At 45.4% G+C, this 24514-nt stretch overlaps 1 protein-coding gene across 4 annotated transcripts in view; it reads left to right on the top strand.

The window, feature by feature from the left end:
• The window catches only part of SLC8A3 (solute carrier family 8 member A3), a 110304-nt gene that overhangs the window by 18272 nt on the left and 67518 nt on the right, over window positions 1-24514 (top strand). For all 4 annotated transcript variants that reach the window (XM_031049127.2, XM_005149230.4, XM_031049125.2 and 1 more), the window contains exon 2: window positions 2434-4245. In XM_031049127.2, the coding sequence (XP_030904987.1) occupies window positions 2480-4245 (1766 nt within the window). In that variant the 5' untranslated portion in view covers window positions 2434-2479. The remainder of the gene's footprint in view (window positions 1-2433; window positions 4246-24514) is intronic.

Below are 24514 nucleotides of genomic sequence, written 5' to 3'. Positions count from 1 at the left end.
GTTTTTGAAATTACTTCTTTTTTTCTGTCAGCCATTTCTGCATGGCTGATCTTGGAAGACACGGCACTTACTGGCTGCTGTACAGTTAAGTAGGAGCTGGGAGCTGGAAGTGGCAAGAAGTTGGTGGATACCTGCCAGCAATTGCAGTACAGATAAGGATGATCTGATGTGCCTGGGGTGTTTTGGAGCTGCTGTGCTTGTGCAGTTGGTCTCTGCATACACCTTGAGTCAGAGGCACCTGGAACATGTCAACTTCAATGTACATCTGCACACATCTACCTTGCAGCCCAGAGATCTTGGCCTTGCTGCTCATCATCATTCTGCACATGTTCACTGGCCCTTCCTCAGGGATTTCCCACCATCTCACAGCCAGAATGCTAGAGCTGGGGCTGGCTAACAGCCCTCACTGGGGCTGAGGGACTCAGTCAGGCACTGGGGCTATAGTAGCAGGCAGATGAATAGGCACTGGAGAGAGGAGGTAAGTGGGCTAATGCGGAGAACCTTGCTCTTCTGAATTAGTCCAGGTAGCATGAAGAAGTGTATTGTTTTTTCATATTAAGGGTGTCAGATATGGATTTGTGACCCTGATACTGCATAATCAATTCTCACCCCTCTGCTATGCTTTGTCAGGAGCTGTTTTGTTCATTTTGTTCATTTGCAGTCTTTGTTCATGCTTTCCTTCCTGTTTTGCTTGTCTTCATAGATTTTTATCTGAAAGTTGAAAATGTTTTTGTTGCTATCAGGAAGATTGCATCCGCTTTTGGAAAGAGGCGAGTGACAAAACATGATAATAAAATAGCCATTCGAGATGCATTTGTTAATGCTGATAACATGAAAATGTTTCCTGTCATATTTACAGTGCAAGGGAGAGGGAAGGGACCTCTTCGAGTGTTTGGGGGCCAGTTCATCTCTTTTGCACTGCTACCATCTGAATTTTTGATATCTGCTGTAAACTGGCTGACTGGGCACCCTCTTGAGACCATGGGGAGAGATGGGAAGGGACAAAATCCCTTCTGGAGATGTGTGTCTTAAACACATCTTTTGGGTCAGAACAGAGTGGGACAGGAAGGATCATCTCCTGGAAATGACTGTCTTTCCTCTGACAAAGGGAGCCAAGGTGACTTCATCTGACTTACTGCCCAAGATTTAGGTACAGTAGGGGAAACAAATCCCAGCCCTACTGATCTGGCAGTGCAAACCTTGGTGAAAGCCACTGGGAGTTAAGACTCTTGAACCTTCCAAGTGTTGTAGATAATGCCGCTATTAAGTTTGATGTTTCCTGTGAGGTACTTGGCTGTGTCTGGACTCAGAAATGTGATTTGTTATTTTAAGCCTGAGACCAAATTCTTCCAGATGCCTGGTATACAGGGAGGAGAACAGTATGATCCATGACACTGTGAAGTGATCAGAATCCAATTTTAAGTGGTGCAAGCCCTACAGCAATGTAGTCCCTAAGTAATAGAAAGCATTATTGGGTAGTAATATGCCAAACCTACGTGATAGGATGACCAGCTTTTTTGGTTTTGCATGGTATTTAATGTTAGAGATTACTTTAATTTTAGAGGGTATTTGAAAATATATCAATTTCTTAGGGATGCAGAGGGAATGTTGGTGGGTACACAAATTTTACTCTGTCTTTTGGGTTCATGAGCACAGCTTTTCCTAACTGTGGAGGTTTTGCAGGTTTCTGTGACCCTTTAAAAGGAGGACTGTTGATGTAACATGTGATCATACAGGTCACAGTGGAAAGGCTGGTGAAAAATGGCCTTTGACACTTTGTTGAGCTCGAGTCCTCTGCCCTGTTTCTGGGCTGACATCTTTACCTCCTAACGTGGAGACCCTGTGGCTCAGAAGCTTACAGGAGCCCTAGGACCCTACTGGATACTCTGCAGCCTATTAAGAGGGGCTGGCTGTGGGGGAGGTTTGGCCACGAAGTTACTCCGTAATTTGTAACTGAATTATGTCCTACAAATGGACTTTGGTGATTGCTCACTGGCCTCAAATGGCGCTTCTTATGCTGCAAGTAATCCCTTGACTTATCTCCCGGGTGGTGAGACAGGGGAGTCTTTAGATTTGGTTTCTTGTGCTGAGTTGAAGTGCTATGTGCTGGGGAACACCACAGGTTCATTAGCTGAGTGGCAGCTGAGCACTCAGTACTCCTATTGAACATGCTGTAGGTCAAGAGTGGGCTATTATATATATATACAGTTTTCACTGAGTTACTTTTCTAGCAATTGATCTTCATCTGCAGGGCATATAAAAGTTGCAGTTTATTAAAGTCCCTGATAAATACCTTCTTCAAAGTGACAGAGACAACCCATGCATCTCTACCAGTACTCTTCAGTGGTGAGATACTGAAGTGCATTTGGGTAAATGTTGCATTTTCCTTTTCTCTCATGCTTCCCTCCCCCCTCTCTGTTTTGTTTGTTTCAGGTCCTCGGCCTTTTTGGATCTACACAGTGGAAGTTGCATCTTGTGTATGGCGTGGTTAAGCTTGCAGCCTGTCACCTCGGCCTTCCTCCATTTTGGGCTGGTTACTTTTGTGCTGTTTTTGCATGGTTTGCAGGTGGATGCTGGCCTGACGGGAGACTCAACCAGTTCAGTACAAAACAGCTCGTGTTCAGGATCTTTTGACTGCAAGGAAGGTGTTATCCTGCCAATATGGTACCCAGAAAACCCATCCCTTGGGGACAAAATTGCCCGTGTTATTGTATACTTTGTAGCACTGATCTACATGTTCCTTGGAGTCTCCATCATTGCAGATCGTTTCATGGCATCTATAGAGGTCATTACATCACAAGAAAAAGAAATCACGATTAAGAAACCCAATGGAGAAACCACAACAACCACCATTCGGATTTGGAATGAAACTGTTTCCAACTTGACCCTCATGGCTCTGGGCTCCTCTGCTCCTGAGATCCTTCTGTCTCTGATAGAAGTGTGTGGGCATGGGTTTATAGCTGGAGACCTGGGGCCATCTACAATTGTTGGCAGCGCTGCTTTCAATATGTTTATCATCATTGCCATCTGTGTCTATGTGATCCCTGATGGGGAAACCAGAAAGATAAAACACCTGAGGGTTTTCTTTGTCACAGCTGCTTGGAGCATCTTTGCTTACATCTGGTTGTACATGATCCTTGCTGTCTTCTCTCCAGGTGTGGTTCAGGTCTGGGAAGGTCTGCTCACACTTTTCTTCTTCCCCCTTTGTGTCCTTCTGGCTTGGGTAGCAGATAGACGTCTGCTTTTCTACAAGTATATGCACAAAAAGTACCGTACTGACAAGCACAGGGGCATTATCATAGAATCAGAAGGTGATCACCCTAAGGGAATTGAGATGGATGGCAAGATGATGAACTCCCACTTTCTAGATGGAAACTTAGTGACTGTGGAGGGGAAGGAGGTAGATGAATCTCGCAAAGAGATGATCCGTATCCTTAAGGACCTGAAGCAAAAGCACCCAGAAAAGGACTTGGACCAGCTGGTAGAGATGGCTAACTACTATGCCTTGTCTCATCAGCAAAAGAGCAGAGCCTTTTATCGCATTCAAGCTACCAGAATGATGACTGGAGCTGGCAATATTCTGAAGAAGCATGCAGCTGAGCAAGCCAAGAAGAGCACCAGCTTGCACGAGGTCCAGCCAGATGAACCTGAGGAATTCATCTCCAAAATTTATTTTGACCCATGCTCCTACCAGTGTCTTGAGAACTGTGGTGCTGTTCTCCTGACAGTGGTGCGGAAAGGAGGGGACATGTCCAAGACCATCTATGTGGACTATAAAACAGAGGATGGCTCTGCCAATGCTGGTGCTGACTATGAGTTCACAGAGGGGACTGTTGTCTTGAAATCAGGGGAGACCCAGAAGGAGTTCTCAGTGGGAATTATTGATGATGACATCTTTGAGGAAGATGAGCATTTCTTTGTGCGGCTCAGTAACCTCCGTGTAGTGGAGACTGAAGAACCTCCAGAGCTCAGTAACACCCCATACCCAAAGGCCATATTGGCTTCTCCTTGTGTGGCCACAGTGACTATACTGGATGATGACCATGCTGGCATCTTCACATTTGAGTGTGATGTTATACATGTCAGTGAGAGCATTGGTGTGATGGAAGTCAAAGTCCTAAGGACATCAGGTGCTCGGGGTACAGTTATAGTGCCATTTCGAACAGTAGAAGGGACAGCAAAAGGAGGTGGAGAAGACTTTGAAGACACCTACGGGGAGCTGGAGTTCAAGAATGATGAAACCGTGTAAGTACCCAATTAATTTCTGTTCCTGGGTCTACTTCTGGTATTTAACCCCACATTTTGCATCCATTACAGGTGAACGCTGACAAGGGACAGGCTCCTTTCTTCAGCTTTCCATCTGTTTCCCTACCTCTTTCAGGCAAGAACCGACAGCAGGATTTAATAGCTCAAAGCTCTTGTCCTTTCCCTCTTGGGAATGACAAAGTAAGGCTTAGAAATACTTGGGGTTCAAGGGAATAGGAGGAAAATATATCATTCTTTGAGGTCCTGTACTAAACCTAGGGGTTAGTGAAGAGTTAAGGTACAGAGAGAATTAAAAGGGCAAGATTTTACCTGCTGGGCAAATACGGGAAAGCCTCTTTTTGAACACCAGACATAAAGCACACAGGAGTTTATTGCAACCCCTAGATGAAAAGTTGACAAGTTATTCCCAGGCAAGCAAGAGCTGCTCAAAAGACATCGGGGCTTTATTTTCACAGGAGCAATACATCATACCTGTGTCCCTAGGCTGCCTGTGCAACTTGCAGGTCTGTGTGGCAGCTAATTCACAGTATAGGCACAGCTGCAAGCTATTCTGCTGGACTTGTGAAATCCTTCCAGCCTTTATGTCCCTATGGTCTACCAATATTCTCCACATCACCTTCTCTATGATCTTTGTATGTCTGTTCTTTTACTACCTGTGGTTTTTCCCCTTGTAAAATACCATGGCAATTGGCAGTAATGGTCTAAAGCACTGCAGCTCACAGCCTGCCCATGTGCCTCCATGACCCAGTGTTTTCATACAGAATAAGGAAAGGAAGCAGAATAGCCTGCACCATCCTGTCAATTCAGCTTTTTTATTGCTTACAAAATAGCTGATACAAGGTAGGAAGTAATAAAGACCAGAGAGGTGATAATGTCTAATTGCTTTAAGTACCTGCTGTTAACATTCCTGAGGAATGAGCAGAATCCCTTAGCTGAATAGTGAGAGGGGTGTGAGCCTGGTGCTAAAACTCCCTAATGTTAAGTGCCTAAGTTCCTCTTGTTAACATCTAATCACTTGAGCCATCAAAGGAAGAATTAAGCAGACTTGCAAGTGGCACCAGGGAAAGTAAATACTTGTACCAAGCCTCCTGATACAGTACCCAAAAGGATGTTAATGTATTAAATGCTATGGAGTAGGAATTCCCTGTTTCAAGAGCACCTTCTGTCCTACACCACTAAACAATTTAATCCAGCTAATATCCACAATCTCAATGCTCGATTGTAGGTACGTGTTCTTATTTAAGGAAGAGGAGCTCTTGGTTGGCTGGCTTCAGCCACTATCAGAGATGGAAGAGGATCAGCTGTCCTCATCTGTCATTTTCAGGGAGACAGGCCATGCAGGTTAGTCTCCATAATTGAGCTGCAAGCTCACTTCTCTAGAGAAAGTGAAGAAGAATGTTAGATGTGTGGTTCTAGTCTCCTATGAGTAGACTAAAATATAATGGCTACTACCTTGCTTCAGCTAGGTCTGGAAATAAGAGACTTTTCTTGCTTGAACAAGACCCATTGATGAAAGGCAGGCAGGTTTGGATTACCAGAGAATAAACTCATGAGCCATCTTCCTCCAGAATGTACTCCCTTTCTTTCATCTTCCAGCTGGTAGAAGGCTTTTTGTCTTTGAAAACTGTGACAGAAGGTCAGAGCATACCCACATAGTTGCTCACTTAAGGTAAAACAAATCATGTTCAGCAGGACCATGTGTATCCTTCTGGCACAGACTAATGAAAATGAAAGCAGTCCAGAAAACAAGTATGCATAGGTTGCATAACACTGTGGTTTGTGACCCACAGAAGATGCCCTAGAGCACAAATGAGACATTTGTGGTGTACTTAAAATTGTGCTCATGCTTAATGAATTAACGTGACTTACACTTCTGCATCAGAAGACCACTGGAAAAAAGCCTGCTAGCCATGGTGATTATGGAGACCATGTGGCTAGCAAAGATCAGTTTCCTTTGAAGCTAGAATTAGTGTAGCTGGCTCAACACAGCACTTAAACTAATAATCTTAACAAGCAGGAAGATCATGTCAGCCAGCAGGTTTCATTTTAAATCTCCAAGTCTTCTGGGAATGGAGTTTTGGCTGGAAACAGGTTCATGTAGTTTTCAGTAATCAGGCATTGGCCTTTAAATTCAATGAACACAGGTCAGTTGTTATACGTTGCCAGCTCTTCTCTAAGGTGCAAGTGGAAGCAGCTGTAGAAACCTGGAGGGAGTAATGGGTTGGTTTAATCTCTGAGTGAGTTTCATCTCTTCCTTTTCTTCTAAATCTTAATGCAAAAAGACAATTTTGAGCAAATATTTAGGCTGCAAACAAAGTTGAGGTGATTCAGGTGTGAATTTGGAGTTCAGACCCCTGATGCTACTCTTCTAACAAATGTTATCTAGTTTTGAGCAGCCCAGTTACGGAAGATGGGTGGATAGAATGTTTGGGACAGTTTTGCTGACTCACAGGGCAGCATACGAGTGACCGGTCATGGTGTTGTTTGGTACAAGGCTGTATGAAGACACTGGGTCAATAAATAGCTAGGGGCATGACTGGCTGAATATTTGAGGCCCTGCCTCTTATATGCCTTGCCACTGAGGGGGATCCACCACAAGGTACTGATGTCCCCTGTGCACTGAAGGGGGGACCAAGGGTCCACAAAGCCTGGTGGAGCAGAGGGGAATGCAGGAAGAGTAAAGTGGTCAGTATATAAAGCTAAGGGCAGGGGTTGAGAAGAAGTGAGAAGTTACATGCTCCTCATTTCAGCTTACTGACTGGGCTCTCTCTTAGGAAAGGTGAAGCTTGGGCTCAAGTTTCCATGCTGGTGTAGGAGCTGGTCATGGATGGAGTCCTGCGTGCTTCACTGCTTTAACCCTGTCACTGTCCTCATGGAGTCACTTTGAAAAGATTTTTGAGTCATGGAGGAAGGAAATGAATTAACAACATCTTGCAGACACGTAAGACAGTGCTAAGCTTTGCTGTGGCCACACATGTATGCTGAGGATCCACACAGCTGTAGCCACTGAAGAAACACTGAGCAGTGTGAACTGGAGGAGAGTAAAAACTTCATATTCTCAGCTTGTCTGACACACAAAAACTTCAGCTTGTGTTCTGCAGTGGTAGGCACTATGTAAGTAGCTTGTAGGTCAGCCTCCTGAAGTGTAGCAATAGCTAGATTAATCTGAGAGGCACTGGATTACACAGCATCCTTGAGATTAAACTATAGGAGAGTTGCTGCTGTCTACCAAATCTGTAGGGCTAAGGATAACTACTTTCCTGAAAACTAAATGGAGAAAGGGTCTTCACTTGAATATAACAAGACAAAATACTTTGCGGTTGTTTTTAAGAGGCTTTCCCTAAAATATGTGGGACTAAAAAAGCTGAGTTGATGCAAATATTGCAGAATGTGAGAGAAATTGATCCTGCCACCGGCTCTTGCTTCTTGCCTCTGTGATTCTATCTAGACTAACACAGTCAAAGTTTCCTTACTCACGTTTGGGTGGGAGCACAAGAGAAAGAAGGCTGAGATGAGGAGTCTTGAAACAATGCTTATTACTTGTTACAGAAATAACAATGTTATTACTGAAATACGGTTCCATGCAGAATGTGTGTGTATGGATGTGTATGGGTGCTGGATAGCTGTAAGTCCAAGCCATATAATCTTGAATGCTGACATCTGTTGAGAAAGGAATTGATCAGATCTCAAATATTTGATTATGCTGCCTCTTTTTCAATACACTGGTTATTTCTGAACTCCTGCTCCAGTGAGGGTCAGATACAACTTGAGCAGCTGTAGCAGAATCCTAGGCTCCAGTGAGGGTCAGATATGACCTAAGCAGCTGAAGCAGAACCCTAGCTCTCTTGTTGACTAAAAGGAAACTCAAAAAATCAAGTCCTAGACTTAGATTTTTATTTTTTTCAAGATGACCAAATGCTTTTCTATTAAGTGATTTTATATGGAAATAAATGTTAGGTTCTTAAATGTATGAAAACACAGAAGACCCAGCTGCTCTATCATATCCAAGCAATAAAGAAATCATGAAGAGTCAGCAGCAAACAATGAATTGAGTTTTAAAGGTTTTACTTTTTGTGTAATAAAGGCAAGTCATTACGTTTAATTTAAATTTTCTGTTTAAACTGTTTCCTCTGTTTAAAACTGTTTAAATTCATATGGAAATTTCTTTAGGTATTGCTTTAGAAAGTTTAAGAAAGCACACAAGTTACCATCAGCTAACTGATATGCCAGCTAGAAAATCAAGTGGCAAGTTCTGCTGTGGCTACATCCCTTGCAGCAGCTATACAGAGTTAAGGTTTAGGCCAGGAACTCTACTTTGTTATTTGCCTTTGTTGCTGGTTGCTTGATTGCTTGCAGCACCTGAAGGTTCCTAGAGGTGTAGCCATCTGTCCCAAGTCCATAGCTCTCAGAGTATTGTCTGTGGCTTGGACAGGAAATGGGTGTTGGGAGATGTTGTAGTAGTAAACTGGTATTAAATGTCCTGCAAATCCTCTTTGCAAAGTCAGCATGGCTGAACTTTGTTAACATGCAGAAACCTACATTCACCGATGTGTGTGTTAGGCAGAGCTCTTGGTAACAGAAGGGCTGTCTCCTCCATTCAGAGACTGCTGGAGACAAGCATATTAAAGGTTCAATAGGCAGTGGGACTTTTTTAGTTTAGGGTTTGGGCAGGAAGTTGTGTGCAGGTTGCACATTGCCTCTCCTTGTCTGCTTCTCCCCAGAGAAGTCCTCAGGCTGCTGTGTGCAGGGCTGTGGCTGCTCCACAGGGTCACTGTGAGCCTTGGGCTGTATTTACCTTGGTGGAGCTGGTCCTGCAAATGCTGCTATCATACTAAGCAGTGGAAAACCACAAGCATTTCTTCCCATTAGGGGCTTCAGGCCTTTTCTGGCACAGGAGCTCATGGAGTGTGCACAGCTCATGGCTGTGCCACAGGTGGTCCTGTCTAGGTCAAGCTCAGGTTGGTGCTGTGCCCCAAGGATGGTGGTTAATGACTGTCCCTGGCAGCCACCACATGTTGCTGCTGCTGCCCTCTCTCCTGCACGTTGTGCCACCCTTGTTTGGTGGGAAGGTCATTACCCCTTCCTCCTTCCTGTCCTTTCCACCCATGTTTGGATGCAGAGATATCTGGGCCTCAACCCCTTGGCTGTGGTCCTGCCATGGTGGCAGCCATTAGCTTCCACCAGCAGATCTGGTGAAGCTAAGTGGGGAAAGATAAATAGTGGTTTTCTGGTTGGAAGACATCACACTGGTGTTTGGTGTACTTAATTGTCCTTCCTTTTTGCTATTTAATGCTTGAGGAAGCTATCAACTTAACTTTTAAATTTGGTTACGTATACAGTCATGGTTGTGGCATTCTGAGGGGAATGCTATTAATGATTCCTAGCTCTTTTACGTGGTGTTTTGTCTGAAGATCTTACAGCACTTTGTGAAGAAGTTTGAGAGGTCCTATTCTCATTTAGCAGATGGGGGGAAAAGTACAGAGAGAGTGACTTCTCTTCCCTCTAGATGGATTACCCAGCAGATCAGAGGCAAAGACAGTAATAAACCTGATCTCCCTGAACTGCTGGCCTGTGCTCTATCCAGAAGAAGGTCTGTGCACATCAAGCTTGTAATTTCCTGTTACTCAGGACCACAGTGAAATTATGCAGATTCACTGACCTCTCCCAGCCATTGTGAATCAGGTTGGTACATGTATATGCAGTAGCTGCAATATCTGGCTACTCCCCCAAGCTGTCAATAGTAACTGTGGGTTTGGGTGCTCATTTTCCTAAATTAAATTTTGATCACGTGACATGGAGGTCTGCTGCATCTGCAGACCTTGGTTTATTTATATCAGCTGTGATGACTCCAATTAATGCCCAAGGTTATAACACTATTATTTGGGTAATCTAGTCTGAACCTTTGTTCAGCAGCTCCCATACACCATGCACTGACCCTGGGGCTTTGGAGTCTGAGAAGAGTACCCCTCAAAAACTGAGACTAGTTAGTAGGACTCCAGACAATGAGAATTTGTTGTGTGGGATGATGGTTTCCTTCTCTCAGGACTGGCTCTCTTCCTGGTACACCCTTCCTAACATAGAATTTGAGACTGAATCCCCAAACTCTTCTCCAGTTTGTTTTGATCAGTGGGTAAGCTCCTTCTGGCTTTCTTTTCCTACACCTTCATGTAAATTAGGAGTTCTTAATTCCTGTTTTCATTTGGATTAAGGGAAAACAGTGGCAGCTGTTCTCCAGTGGAAAACCCCCCAGCCAACAAACAGTACTGTGTTGCCAGTGGTGAAAGGCTGTGAATTTTTTTATGTATTTGTTTCTTGCTGCGAATGAAATTCTCATGCTGCTGTTCTTAACGCTGCCAGTTTCTAGTTTAACTCAAGTTCTTTACACGCATGCACCCACTGGGCTTCTGCTGTAGTCCCCCTGTGAATTCTAGGTGGTGTGACCTGCAGCGGATTAGGGTCAGGCATCAGGGGACTGTTCTGGAGGGTACACAGAATCAGTCTACAGAAAAGTGACACTGTTATACCACCCTGGGGAGGAGCCCTGAGCTGACCTTCACATTCCCAGATAGTCCTGTTGGCAGGTGTTAGGCGGGACGTACTTGCCAGCTGTCCATGAAGAAAGACAAATTACATCCTGTCTCAGAGGCTGTGACTTCTTGCCCTTCAAAGGAAATGCTCGTATGTGTTTGTGACAGCATTGAACAGGGATGGCCTAGGACCTCAACTCAAAAGTGAAGCATGTGGTTGAAATTGACTCTTCAGAGCTGGTGTGTGCTTTGATCTAGCAGAGAAGCTCTTGGGAAGCTCATGAGTTCCTGAAGTAGGAAGCTCTTGGAAGGGATGTTCTAGGAGGTATCAGAGAGGGCAGTAATTTTCCTAGTTTAAAGTAAACAAACTAGAAAATTCACCATGCCAAATGACACAATCAAGTTTTGGGTTTAAAAACAAACAACAGGTAAGAATGATCCAAGATACAAGAAGTCTGCTGTGGCTTGGGTGAGCTTTACCTCCTCTACTCGGGCATTATTGCATGGACCACCTTTGCCAATGAGTGGCTTAGACAACATGCCCTTTACAGACAGGTTTGCAGAAGCACAGGTCATATTTCTTTCCCACCTGTAAGAAGGAGAAGGCACAGTTTGAATGATGCAGCTTCAGGGGATAAGAAAAGATGCTGATGGCAAGGCTTGATACAACATATATCACTCCAAGCATATGGTGGGGTTTTTATAACCCACAGCGGGCACATTGCTTACAGCATTACTGTAATGTGTCTGTGACTTCTAACAGATCAGAGTGTCAGCAAAGTTTCTGAGTTAAATATGGACTTACCTTTTCTAAATGAGACAAGAACAGCAGAGTCAAATCTCCCCAGCCCAGCAGTCCTCCAGCAAGTTTTTGATGTGGCTAAATATAAGCAATTGATCCTGGTGGAAGGTGGCAGCTCTTTCAAAGAAGAGGTGATTTACCTGTTTCTAGAGTATTTACCTCATGGCACAATGAAAGGTGACAAAAGAATTTGCTGTGTTAGCTAATAGGAGTGCTGGGGACCAAGTTCATCCTCTGTTTAGCTTCAGTGAAAGCACCAGATTTAAAGCTGGGAGGAATGTGGACCAGTACATATATACAGCTGTCTTAGCAGATGGGCTGTTGACAGATGAGGCCCCTCAAGTCTCTGCCTGGGTGCCAGCATGTAGTGCTGTGAGCATTTCAGCTGAATCCAGTCCTAGTATTGAGCAAGCCCTGGCTGCTTGGTGTGTTTTTCTGGAAGGGCAGTGGTCTGGAAGTCTGAGCATTGGATAGGACCAGTTCTTTCTGCCAGAGTTTGTGGGACTTGTCCTTAGGAGGCCAATGGAGATGTCTGATGAGCTGCCTTGAAGCCTGAGCAGCCTCACGTGGAGCATGGTGTAGCCCCGAAGCTAGAAAACCTTCTCTGGATATCAGATCCATGACGGCTTCCACTGTGTCCTGCTGCTCTCCTTCCAGATCCTGGTGTGGAGCTCTTCCAGTTGTTAATAAAGGGCCAGGACTTGATGCTCTTCCCCATATGAGCAAAAGCCATGGCTCTGATCTCTTGATCCTTCTCTTAGTGGAAAATCTCCTTTGGTGTTTTTAGGTGCTGGGAAGAAAGAAGCCTTTTCTCTCTCCCCAGTTTGCCTCTCCAAACAGTTTCCAGGAGTGGCTGCTCCCGCCTGTCCTGTGGCTCTTGTGCTGAGTGCGTTGCAGACGGTTTATCTGCTGCTGTGCCTCTTTGGTGCTCTATGTAGAAGTATGTTAAAGTGAAATGGGGTAGGAATTAACTTTTGTGCTGGTTTTCTTTCCATGAGATAAGCATGCCAAATGGGTCATACCCTCATAAAACATCCCCACCTGAGTGCTATGCTCTCTGCTTTTATCCTTTAGAGAAAAAAAAGGTGTGCAAAAGCCATCAATATTTGATGTAGGAATTCTGCTCTGCCTATCTCTGCTTTATGGGTTTTGCATCCTGGGTTGGTCTCTCCTTTACCTCATATGCTTGAGAGTTTTAGCTTAATACCGCTATCTCCACCGCCCTCAGTAAAGACAGCTGGACCATGATGCTGTTTAGGAAGGATGTGCCAGGACCAGTATAATGACAGTGCCAGAATAAATAAGCACTAAGCGCTCTCTTTTCCAAGACATCAGCAATGCTGCTTTATTTTGGGGTAGACTGTGGTTAGCTTTGATGGCGCATGGTGTTGTCTTTCTGTAGTGGAGCTGGGGAGAGAATGTGTGAGTTGGCAGTTTTTTCCCAGATGTGTCCTGTTACTGACACCATTGGAGGTGGGCAGAGCTGTGAATAATACAAAAGCACAGTGAACGGACTATGTATGAGCAATGACTGCTTGCATGCTAGCCTGGCTCCTAGGGTTTCATCAGTTGTATCCTGCAGAGCAATACCTGAAAGCTGCAGCAGGGTGGAACATTATCAGATGCCCAGCTACTGCTGGTAGCACCATGGAAGCATGAGGAACTGTGTGTGTGCTTTATCTCAGTAGTGACTGTGGTGCTTATCGTAAGGTCTTAATTTTCTATAATTAGCAACTTTTAGTATAACTGTGTTTCTTGCTCTTTTTGTGGCCTGACAAGTGGAGCAGCGCTAGATGTGGTCTGTGGAAGTCAGAGCTGATGGCAGCTTCAGTAAGTCATTAGACCTGGTGGTGGGCAGCTGGTGCTGGCTTTCCCTTGAGGTGACTTAAAAAAAGATAGGCTTAGGGGCCTGATTATCCCACCCTTTGTGTGGTACAGAGCAGCAAAAAAAAGGCATAACAGATGTGACATCTCCCCTGGCTTGACTGTAAGCTGCAGGCAGCAGTGGTGCAGCAGAAGACAAATGCAGGATGATTTCCTTGGTGCACAGCCCCAGAGGAGAGAATAAAGAGCAAAGGAGTTGCTGCCTTTGTGCTGGAAGAGCATCAGTAAGTGGTCAGATGGGGCTTTTTAATTCTCTGAGCTCTGTGGGGAGCAATAGGTTTCACGTGTGTTCCTGTGCTGCTGGCTGGCTGGAAGCCTGAGGAGATGAGGTGCCATGGTGCAGAGCAGTTTAGGGGCACCAGTCCCCAGCACACTGCTCACAGGCAGACCTTGCTGGTACAATGGAACAGTGGATTTTGCAAGCCTGGTGCTGCAGCTCCCTGAGAAGATCTGGTTCATGAGGCTAAACTGAATGAGTCCAGGCTAAGCTGGAGAGCAAAATCCAAGGCTTGAAATAGGCTCCTGGGAGTATAGGCTTGGGTGCCCAAGTGATGGAACCATGGCCAGCCTCAGGGGAGCAAGCTGCCTTGCCCAGGATTGCTCTGGCTGTCCCTGAGGCACCATGGTAGCTGTTCATCTCTCTGGAGTGTTTGAAGGCAGGACAAATGGATGGGCAGGCTGAAGGGGTAACCTTGCTGTAATGATGGGAGCCCCTCTTTGGCCTGGCTTGGGACTATTAATGCCCTGCCTTTGGGGATTGCTTCTCAGGGCCTTTCCTAAGGAGGCAGAGGCTTCCTCATACATTTAGCTGGCACATGACATCTCATGTGGTGCTGTGTCTTCTGTCCTTGCACTGGGGATGGAGCCCATGGGATGCCAGCTGCCCTTGGTGAGGGATTTCTCCCTTGTTGTGCAGGGCTGTCCCAGGCAGCAGATGAGGGAGTTTTATAGAGCTGTGTACTTATGGAGTATGCAGCAACAACAAACTTCTGCTAAGGGTATCTCCTTTCCAATTTGGGGGGGTGAGGTGAGGGAGGTGATTTATGTTGTAAGTGAACTGTTGCACAGAGTGACCTCCTGCTCCCTGGAGGGTACATCTAATAGAATTCAAGGGTATCTCTGTCTTGTTCTGGGTGGTGAGAGCTTCCTCGAACTGCTGCCCAGAGTACTTGTGGGACACCCTATAATTCAATTAGAAGTACCCTCCAGGGAGCATAGAATTATATCGTATCTATGAAACGTAATGACAGCCCCCTCATATCACATGGTGAGCAACTCTCTGCTGCTGCCCAGAACCTTTCACCGGCAAGGAACTAATCCGCTTAGCACAGATTGAGCTCTGCGGTGTACAGCACTTACCCAAATGCTTCTGAAGGGAATCCCTGCCAGGGGAATAAACCTGTTAGCAGCATGTGAGCATTGCTGCCCATGCATCCTTCTTCCCAACCCTTGGATTGCTCCAGCTGGGGCTGCTTGCCTCCACTCTTGCCATCCTCTCTGAAGCTTCCTGGGAATTTTGAAGGATATGAAATTTTCTTTAACCCTTTAAACTTGTGGTTTTTTTGTTGGGTAGTAATAATCTGTGATACAGAGTGTGCTGAAGGGATTTAGCTCCATAATAAGTAGTGTTATCTGCTGATACCCTGTAAAATTTTGATACAAGTTAGGATGGTCTAAGGGGAAAAATAATTGTAGTGCCAGTTTAAATGAAGCTGCTGTGGTGTGAACTGCAGCAGCACAGCATCTGAAATGGTTTAAGGCTAGAAGTGAAGAACACCAAACTTGACCATCACATATTAGGACTTCCCTGGGATACTGTCATTCTAATTAACTCTCACCAATGGCATCAGCTTAAATCAGTCTGCAGAAAACCAGAGAAGGAAGATGGGGTGGGGGTCTGGAGTGACCTTGTGTACCTAAAGAAATCACAGAAGTCATCTGCTGGGAAACAGCATTAATTGCCTCATGGCTGAAAGATCCCCCTAACCCCTACAGGTCTGATGATGCACTACTGAGACTGATCTGCCCCCAGCCTTGCTGTAGTTTAGCACCTTCAGACAGCTTTCCCAGAAAGTCTGTCCACCCACATGAATAAACCCATCTACCTGTCACAAGCAGCTGCTGTGAGTGCTGTTGCATTGCTGGCTGGCAGGCCCCAAAAGTCTTTTTGCCCTCAAAACCCAAAGCTCTGAGTGAGCTGGACACCTCTGGAATTGAGATGGAAGCAGGGAAGAGACCCTTGAGAGATGACAGAGGCAGCAGACAAGTGAAGTTTGCTCCTGCTGGGAGGCAGAAGAATATTGTGCTGACCTTGAAGGCAATGGATCTGCACCTCAGTGTGAGTCCTTGACTAGGATCTGGGGAGTGAATTGCCAAGAGTGGAGCAGAGGTGTGTTCAGATGGTGTTGTTTCCTTAGGGACAATTATGAGGAATGGTGGGGTATGTCCAAGGCTCAAGGGTGCTTAGCTGTGAAATCCTAAGTAATCTGACGAAAGTCAGATAGAGATGTGGTTGGAATGAGAAAAAGAAATGGAAGAGTTACTTGCTGAGAGCCATGGGGCCTTAGTCTTCTCCCCTGATGTGGGGCTGGGGCTTGGTTTCTTGCTTCAAGGCTGGTACTTCAGCCAGGATTTCTCAGCCAGTAGGGATGCCTTAGAGGTAGGTTGAAATTTATCTCCTAGTTCCTCCTCCACTAATTGGTAGAGAAAGAAAGTTTTAGCCTTGCTGAGGCAAGCTGGGGAAAGAGGAGCTGTTTTCTGCTTCCTGCTCTTTTCCTGCTACTGTCTGTACTCTGGCCTGCCAACCCACCCCCAGAAGAGAAAAACAACCCCCAAAAAACCCATAGCACTTTGGAACCTACTTCTTCCCACTACCCATTGCCAGTGAATGCTTCAGATCATGCTGGGAAACCATCTGATCTTTTTCAGGCAGTATTGCCTTTAACTGAATATAGCTTGGAACAAAGAGAGAAGCAGTGTTTTTCCCCATGTGCGTCTTCTTCCCTCTTGGCACTAAGGTGTCTGTAATGAGGATCCCCAACTCCAAACAGTGCAGAAAAGTGAGAGATTTGGCATGAAAGAAAATAATGAAGCATCATGTAGAACCTGGTGGCTCTGAAACACCATATCCTTGTCTAGAAGGAGACTTGGTCAAACAGTTATAGCAAGCTCTTCCCTGACTGCATTAGGGTTGTGTTTTTACTTCAGCTCTGGAGCAGCTTTCACTGCTCACCTGCATTTGCAGAAGGAAGTAGATGTGTAGTAACTGCTTGGTTTTCTCTTCCCTTTTACCAGCTGGCTTGTGATTCACTTGGCCTTAGGAACAGTTACATGCTTTTTCTGTAATAAGGTGGTGGGACAGTTGAATGCCCAAGGTTATCCGACCTCCTGTAGGCAGAGCATGGAGGGTGCCTGAGGAACATCGCGGTAATATTACTTGGTTACCTCAGGCAGTTTCTCATAGGACTTAAAGGTACTTTGCATTTATATTTCTCCTGTGTTTGGCAGCCTGTAGTCCTGTGAGATTCTGTGGGATGGGGGTGATCTGGGTGAGAGGTGCCTGTGCTGGCCTTGTTTGAGGCTGGCATAGTTGGTGGCAGTGTGTCTGCCCATGAGGAAGGTTGCACTGTTCTTGGGGAGCATGCAGTGAATGAGGGGTGAGCACCTGGGCACTGAGCATCCTTCAGTGCTGGAAGATTGTGTAGCTTTCAGTCGAAAGTGCAGGCTCTGAAGAGCAGGGTGGTCAGCACAGCTGGGATACAGGCACTCAAAATGGATGCTTTCCTTCAGCAAGAGCATAGCTGCTGCAGAAATCACATTCTGCCTCCAACACAGCTGCTGAGTAGCACCAGGCACCAGGGACAAAGCATCTCTGGGGTGGCCTGTCCAGTGTTGCCTCCGAGATGCTTCAGTTGCTATGCCCAGATGCAGCACATTGATCCTCTTTGGGAACAGAGGTAGGCTGGTAGCTTTATGTTATGCTATGGCACTGCTGCCCCCATCACCCCAGGCTTCCACAGCCCTGTTCAAGGAACCGGCTTGGATCTGAATGCCAGCTATTGCTGCAAGGCACCTGCAGGGATGTGGTGTCTCTCCAGAGCCCTGCATTTAAAGCATCAGCCTCTTGCTAGCCCCTTAACAGCTGTAGAAATACTGATCTGCTTTTACCTGTGTGCCGCAACTGGGCACACCATTCCCTTCCCTCTCTTACATCATATATGCTGTAAGTAAGAGGTAGTGCCACTGACTTCTCCACTCGTGCTGCCCATGCTGTCTCCAGTAAGAACCTGCTCCCAGACCCTGGTGAGCTCCTCTGTGAATTGTGGAGACTGGAGACCCATTCATAAAGGTGACAGGGTCTCTCTCACAACCTGCTTGTTAGCTGATGTCAGGATATGTGACGTGGGTATGTGCACATTTCAACTGATGCAATAAACCCTTACTCACCCAAGCTTCTTTCCAGAGACCATTAGGATCTCTTAGCGACTTTAAATTGCTTTTAGCCTTGACCAGCCTGAGAACCTACAAGGAAATGCTTTTTTTACAGTGAAGGACACCCAACTTGAGGTGGATATATGTCAGCTTGTGCTATTTGTATGTGCAGGAAGGTGACTGGGAACAGTCAGAATGAGTTTACTGTAGCCAATCATGCCTGACTAATGCAGTTGCTTTCTGTGATGATGCTTAAGTTGGTAGTCATGAAACCAGTGGGTGTAATTTACCTTGGCTTTTGTTTTTTAATATGTTTTCCCGTATCATTATAGCCAGACCTGGGCCTTAGTCAGTGGCTACAAGGAGGATTAAAAACCTATCAGGCTGAAAAGGTAATAGTCTGTGCTTTGAGGTTTAATGGGTAGCCAATTCCTAGTCACAATCTTAAGGAGTCAGCATAATGCCTGAACAGTTCGGCACCTTCATGCACACCAGGAATGACAGGGTGACATGCAGCCCTGCCTAATAAGCCCATGGTGACCATGGTCCAAGGAGAGGGTTGGTATACTGATGTGTGAATTGCTGGCCTGTGGGGCCTTGTTGGAAGTAGAAAGCGGACAACAGGGGTCTTGGGAAGCTGGACAAGAAAAATGCACGTCTGGTTCCTGGGCCAGGGTCATTGCTGCTCTAGTGCAGGCTGGAGCCAGCTGGCTTGGAGCAGCTCTGCAGGGAAGGAGCTGTGCTGCAGGGGAAAATGGCTCAGTTTGTGCAGTGTCCACCAAATCAGGTCTGAAGCAGTGCATTGATTTATCAGCAATGTATAATTAACCAGCAATCAGTGAACTCTATAAGGAGGATCAATGTCAGCAACACAGTGGAGAAAACAAGTGCTGGACACGTATGTGATGCTGGTTTTCAACCACTAATTTCTAAGCATCCTTCTGTAATAGATCCCAAGAAGCTATGCTCACACACACAATTACGTGCCCCTGTGGTGCTCCTGTCTCAATGACTGTTGCTGCCCAGGATGGCCCTGTGGACTATGGTCAGCAACGTAGCACATTTTAAATGTTAGCCGAATAAGCACCGCTACTGACTTGGGGATTTGCAAGCAGTGGCAGAAGTTTATTCCCTGTAAAAGATCTAACTGGCTCTGGCCCTGACTGGGATGTCAAAGGAAGGTCTTCCAGTGCTACCCGCCTTCTCCCCTGCTCCAGAAAAGGTCCAGGCAAACCTGGTGAGGTAGGATTTCCCACCCAATGCCCATTTTCTGCCTTTTTCCTATCTGAAACAGGCGAGTGTTCTGAGATGCTGACCAGCCGAGGTGTTGGTTACTAAACGCATAGCAGAGCTCCTGGGGAGAACACAGACCTGTGGTAGCAGCTTGTGCCCCACTTTGGCAAGTGTCCTCCTTGTTGAACCCCTGGGTAGTGTTAGAGGATGTCCCTTTGCATGATAACTATATGTGACATGTACTCACCCTGTGTTGTTTTTCCCTCTGCATAGCTGTGCACAGATGTTATTGGCTGCTGGAAATGGCTGAAGGCATGCAGCAAGGTGCTCTCCTGCTTATCTATTGCTTTGACCTTTGGGCAGTATTTGTAAATTTTAATAGTCTGGTGCAAACTGAGATTGTGGGGCAGAAGAAAGCACCCCTGGCATATGCCACTGTGTGATGCTGGCTGGAGCCCCAGCAGTGGTGACCCCAGGACAGGTTTCTCTTCAAGACATCAGCGCTGTAGCAGATTTGGCAGAGATTTGGCAGAAATGGAGAAAAAGCAGGAGAAATGTTCCAGAAATAAGTTAAAAAAAAAAAAAAAGAAAAAGTGTTACTGATAAGGAAGGGAGAAGCATCATCTTCTCGAGATCTCAGATATGTATTTCATGTGGAGTAGCACAACAGCCAGCCTGGCTGTCTTTCAACCCTGATGTCTGATTTCTTCTTTTTTCTGTTAGCATTCAATTTTAAATAGAGTAGTCCTCTGAGGGCCTGAGCTCAAGCCTCTTACATGTGATAAAGACTCACATAGAGCGGAGAGAGGGGGGTGTGTTAAACATCTCTTTACTGGAATTTGCTGTTTCATTGGCAAAGTTGCTTCCACATCATTAGGACTTTATCAGTTGGAAGAGCAGAAGCCATGCAATTTATTTAAAACTTCCCTTCTCGGGCAGTCCAGGTGTCTCCAGATGGCCATGTGCCATGAGGACTTGTCAGCAAATAGCCATGAAATCGGGCTATTTACATGAGATTTTAACCAAGGTCTGCCAGGACTGGAGTGCAAATAAGCACTGAAATATTTAAATCCCCTATGGAGTGGAAGGACTTTCTTTTCCTTGCTGAGAGGGTGCAGAGGCTTTACACGCTCAGAAGAGTGTGAAATATTCTTGGAGGACCTCTGGTTTTGGTAATGCTTCTTTGAAAAATGGAATAAAGGAGCAGTTCCGACCCATTTTGGTTGCATGAGATTTTTGTTTCTTTTGGTGACTTGGATGGACAATAGGAAGCAATGAGAAGCTGCAGTAAATGGTAATCCTTACTGTAAGGGGCCTTTCCTGCAACTTTTTTTCTGCTTTCACTGGGCTTCAGTGGAAGCAGGAATTTGTCTCTTCCATTGCCTTTTTTGGCCTGGACAGAGATTGGGAAGTTTTCTCTCAAGGCAGCTGTGGCTACATACTTCAGTCATCGGAGGGGTTAAATCTCAGTGATCAGGGTTAGAAGTGTGACATAGGAGATTAGATCTCGAATTCCATTTTGCTGGTGCACTGATAACAGGATCTTATCAGCCTGCCACTCTTATTTGATTGCTAACACTTGCTACTGCATAAACAGAGAGGGAGAGATGTGAAGTGGCTATTGATTGGCAATCAATAGGGACTGAGGTACTTTCATCAGCCCCAGGGGAGGTGGCAAATTCACTTGCTAATTGCAGCCTGCAAATCCCAGAGGAGATGCTCTGGGTACTGGGTATTGGCATGGCAGCATGTTTTGTGGTCAGACTGCTGCTATAAGAGATCAGTCTTGAAATTAGTGCTTTTGGCACTGTCCCTGTGTAAGCTGTGCCATCCAGTGACAGAGCCACCCACGCTCCAGCCTAAGGTTAGCAGCATTGACTGAATTAATCAAATATGCTCTGGGAGGATGGAGAACAACTGGATATTGTACAGTGGGGTGACTGTGCTCACTGTTGGAATACTGATTCTTCATTGAACAATAGGGGCTTGTGCAGTTGGGAATAGGACCAAGCCTCTGTTTTTCTTGAAAGAAGCCAGATGGAGTTTCATATTCTTTTCTCTCTTTTTGTGTATACTCCTATATGCATCTTTTATCTCCTTTCCTTCTGTAGCCCTCCTTCATTTCTCAGTTCACTTGCGGTTTTGCCTCCAAGTTCACCTCACTTTATGTGCTTTAAAAGTCCTTGGAGAAAGGAGCCAGGATTGACGAACAATGCAAATATAAGAAAAGCTGAGGAACATAATACATAATGCTGGTGTCACCTCCAGTAAGTGAGTTTTGAGAGATTAGAAGGGGCAGTCTCACTCACAGCCCTCTGTGCTCAGCATGCTGTGGTGGATACAGACCAAAGCACAGATGGTCCCTAAGTTTCTGGTGGCTGGGAGCTGGAATCCAGAGGAGACACCATTGCACTGCCTTTTGCTCTTCCAATTAGGCTTGATACTGGGCATGGCCAAGGTACTTCCTGCCATCACTAGTTATCTGTGCAGAGCACAGAGTGCTGCACCCTGACGCAGGACCATTAGTGGCAAACTGGGACATAGCTGGGCCTAGCTAAGTAGTGCTTAATGTTCAGTATGTGTAAGCAGGACAGACATTTGATGGTGCTTTTGGCATCAAGCAGGGAACACTGCTTTGTTCTGCAGTATTGGTTGCTGAACTGTGTTCAGCCATGAGAACTGAATGAAGCAGAGACTTCGGACAAAGCTAAGTTTTCTAATATAGATGTTCATGAACACCATGTGTTGCAGCCATTCCTGCTTTGCTTCTCCTTAGGCTTCCTTTCCATTCTTAGAATGACTTATTTTCCACTGTAAACCACATTGAGTGAGTGTGACTACGCTGTGCCCCAAGAACACATGCCTGTGCAGGCTGCCTGAAGTGGGAGCTGGGGCAGGATGCTTTCTAATGGGTCTGTAGGGGTCCACCTCTGTCCCTCCTGAGCATGGCTGCCTGGGGTGAGCAAGTAGCATATCAAAGGGAGGGTATTGTTGTGCAAAGCCCTTCCCTGGGAAGGAGAACCGCCTTTCTTCTCCTGTTCCCAATTTAAAGCCAAGAGTGGTTATTTTAAAAAATCTCGTTTAAAAAAAGAGAATGCCCCATTTGCATGATTAAGTCCTAGAAGTCAATAATGCCGAGCGGAACATTAATTCTGCCCCCAGTGTTTATAGTTATAAAATGATATTTAATTACACAATTACAAACTGTTTATCTGATAATCAAATGTGCTCTCAGTGTCTTCTACATGCAGAGCTTCATATGTGAATTGTCACATTTTTGCCATCTGCTGTTCTCTCACCAGCTTAATTATCCTGATTCTGACATGAGCAGCTGAATTGACCTATGCCTAATTCTCTTCTAATTCTTACCGAGCCACTGGTATATATTGGAAGATGCTCACTTTGCATTAAAAGTTACATTGGTGCAAACCGGGCAAAATGAAGTAACGAGTTTGTCCTTCATACAGGGGTTGTCAGCCCTTCTCAGTTTTTGGCGCCTTCAAAATGTTGTTGGGATGTATATAATCCCCTTTAGAAACATCTGACTTTGTTTTATAGTGTATAGCAATCTTGCTTTTCATAGTAACCTTTTGTGAATCTCCCAGGAGCAGTCCACAGTCTGCCATGGAAATGGCAGGCTGAAAGCTGCTGCTTTAAGCCTTTTAGGCAAAAATTCTCTTCCAAGTCAGTGGCTGTGTATTATGCCATTCATTGTCCATTAGCACTCACTTTGGAGGGTGAAATGGTTAACTTTGGAGCTATTTTAGTTGCAAAACTTAGGTGGCCTAAATATGCCTGCAGTGGTTCTCTCATTATGTGCTGTTATATTTAATTTCTAGTATGTTGTGTAAGAGCATACTAAACTCTTGTGAATGACTCTGAGGAGTTCTGTCTCTAGTACATAAAGAGATTCACTTACCAATATAATATGGCTTTGTGGTATTTAAATAACGAGATGTGGTTATGTTGTTGATGTCTGCTCTGTGCATGAAGAGAAAAAATTACATTTGGGTAAGCATCTCTGTCATGCTGTGGGACAAAATTAATTCTGCCATCATAGTGTTCTTGATATTGCCCTTTAATTTGCTTGTTGTAGTACACGTGCCTGAATGCTGCTGAGCTACGGCTGCAAGCTCAAGCATCACTTTCCGTAACAAAACCAAACCACGATTTTTAGTGAGGATCTTTTTTTTGAATGGATGAGTGCAGACATCTGTCTTTCTCTTGATTTACTATTGCAATCAAGAAACAAACCACAGAATAATAAAATAGCATCCAAATGATAGAACATTTCTAGATGCCATCCTATCTCTGTGCTGACCAGAGCTGGTGGGGTACAGCATGACTGCAGTGGTTAACAGCTATTTAAGCATCCCACAGCTGCATCAATAGCAACAGTATGTTTGGAGTGTTTGAGTCCAGGCTATGGCCATGCTGCAATCCAGAGTTTGTGATGGCTCTTGTCTCTGCTCTGATGATATACATGAAGTTTCTGGTAGTTGTTAAAATATCTCGTTCTTGGAGAGGAAGATATGTCCAGAAACTGTGGAAAACTTGGAACAGAACTGGAGCACGGGGCCACTGGTGTCTAGGCTGGTGGCTGTGCACTGAGCAAGGTCAAACTCAAGTTTCTCAAAACCAGGCTGGAGTTGTAGTTTCATCGACTGAGGGTTTGTCTGTAGAGAATAGTTGAGCCTGTTAGATTCGTCTGTGGATGAGCTCATTCTCGGGACCTTACTCTAGTTTAACTGCTTTTACAAGATTAAGCTAAACTGAACTTCAGAGCATGAGTGTCTACACAGGACTTCCTCATGCCTTAACTTCCCATTACTAATTAATTCAGCTTAATTTTCTGGAGCATCCCCAGGCAGAGAAGCTCTTTCCAGTGTTGCTGGATTACAGTTTTCTTACACAATGTCTGAAGCACATCGTTCCTCCTGCTAAACCTAGAAGATGAGGGGAGCAGACAGGCTGTGGTAGGTCTGCAGTCCTCAAAGAAATGCCACTGTCAAATGCCACTTGAACCACCATCTGGGACTGTACCTTCATACTGGGGCACCCAGCATTGTCCCCAAGTTCTGGCAACTATGGAGTAGCTCAGCAGTGCTAGCAGTGCCCAGCAGGGCACCCAGTACAGGGACAGCTTGGATTTCAGCCTGACATGGGCCTGCTGTACTGTGCTCCCAGCACCTGCTAGGGCAAAGTCCACCTTTTCTGGCAAAACCAAAAATCACACCTTCATTATGGGTCCATTTGCCATAACTGAATAAGCTAGGATTAGATTAGGTATAACTTCTGTTGTTTTTTTTCCCCAGTAGTATCTTTTCCCATTTTGGCTGTACTTAACAACCGTATACTATACAGCTTTAAG

The sequence above is a fragment of the Melopsittacus undulatus genome, chromosome 4 (assembly GCF_012275295.1).
Source record: "Melopsittacus undulatus isolate bMelUnd1 chromosome 4, bMelUnd1.mat.Z, whole genome shotgun sequence".
NCBI classification, from domain to species: Eukaryota; Metazoa; Chordata; class Aves; order Psittaciformes; family Psittaculidae; genus Melopsittacus; species Melopsittacus undulatus.
The sequence above is the reverse complement of the archived record's forward strand: the minus strand, read 5'-3'. Positions and strand labels throughout refer to the sequence as shown.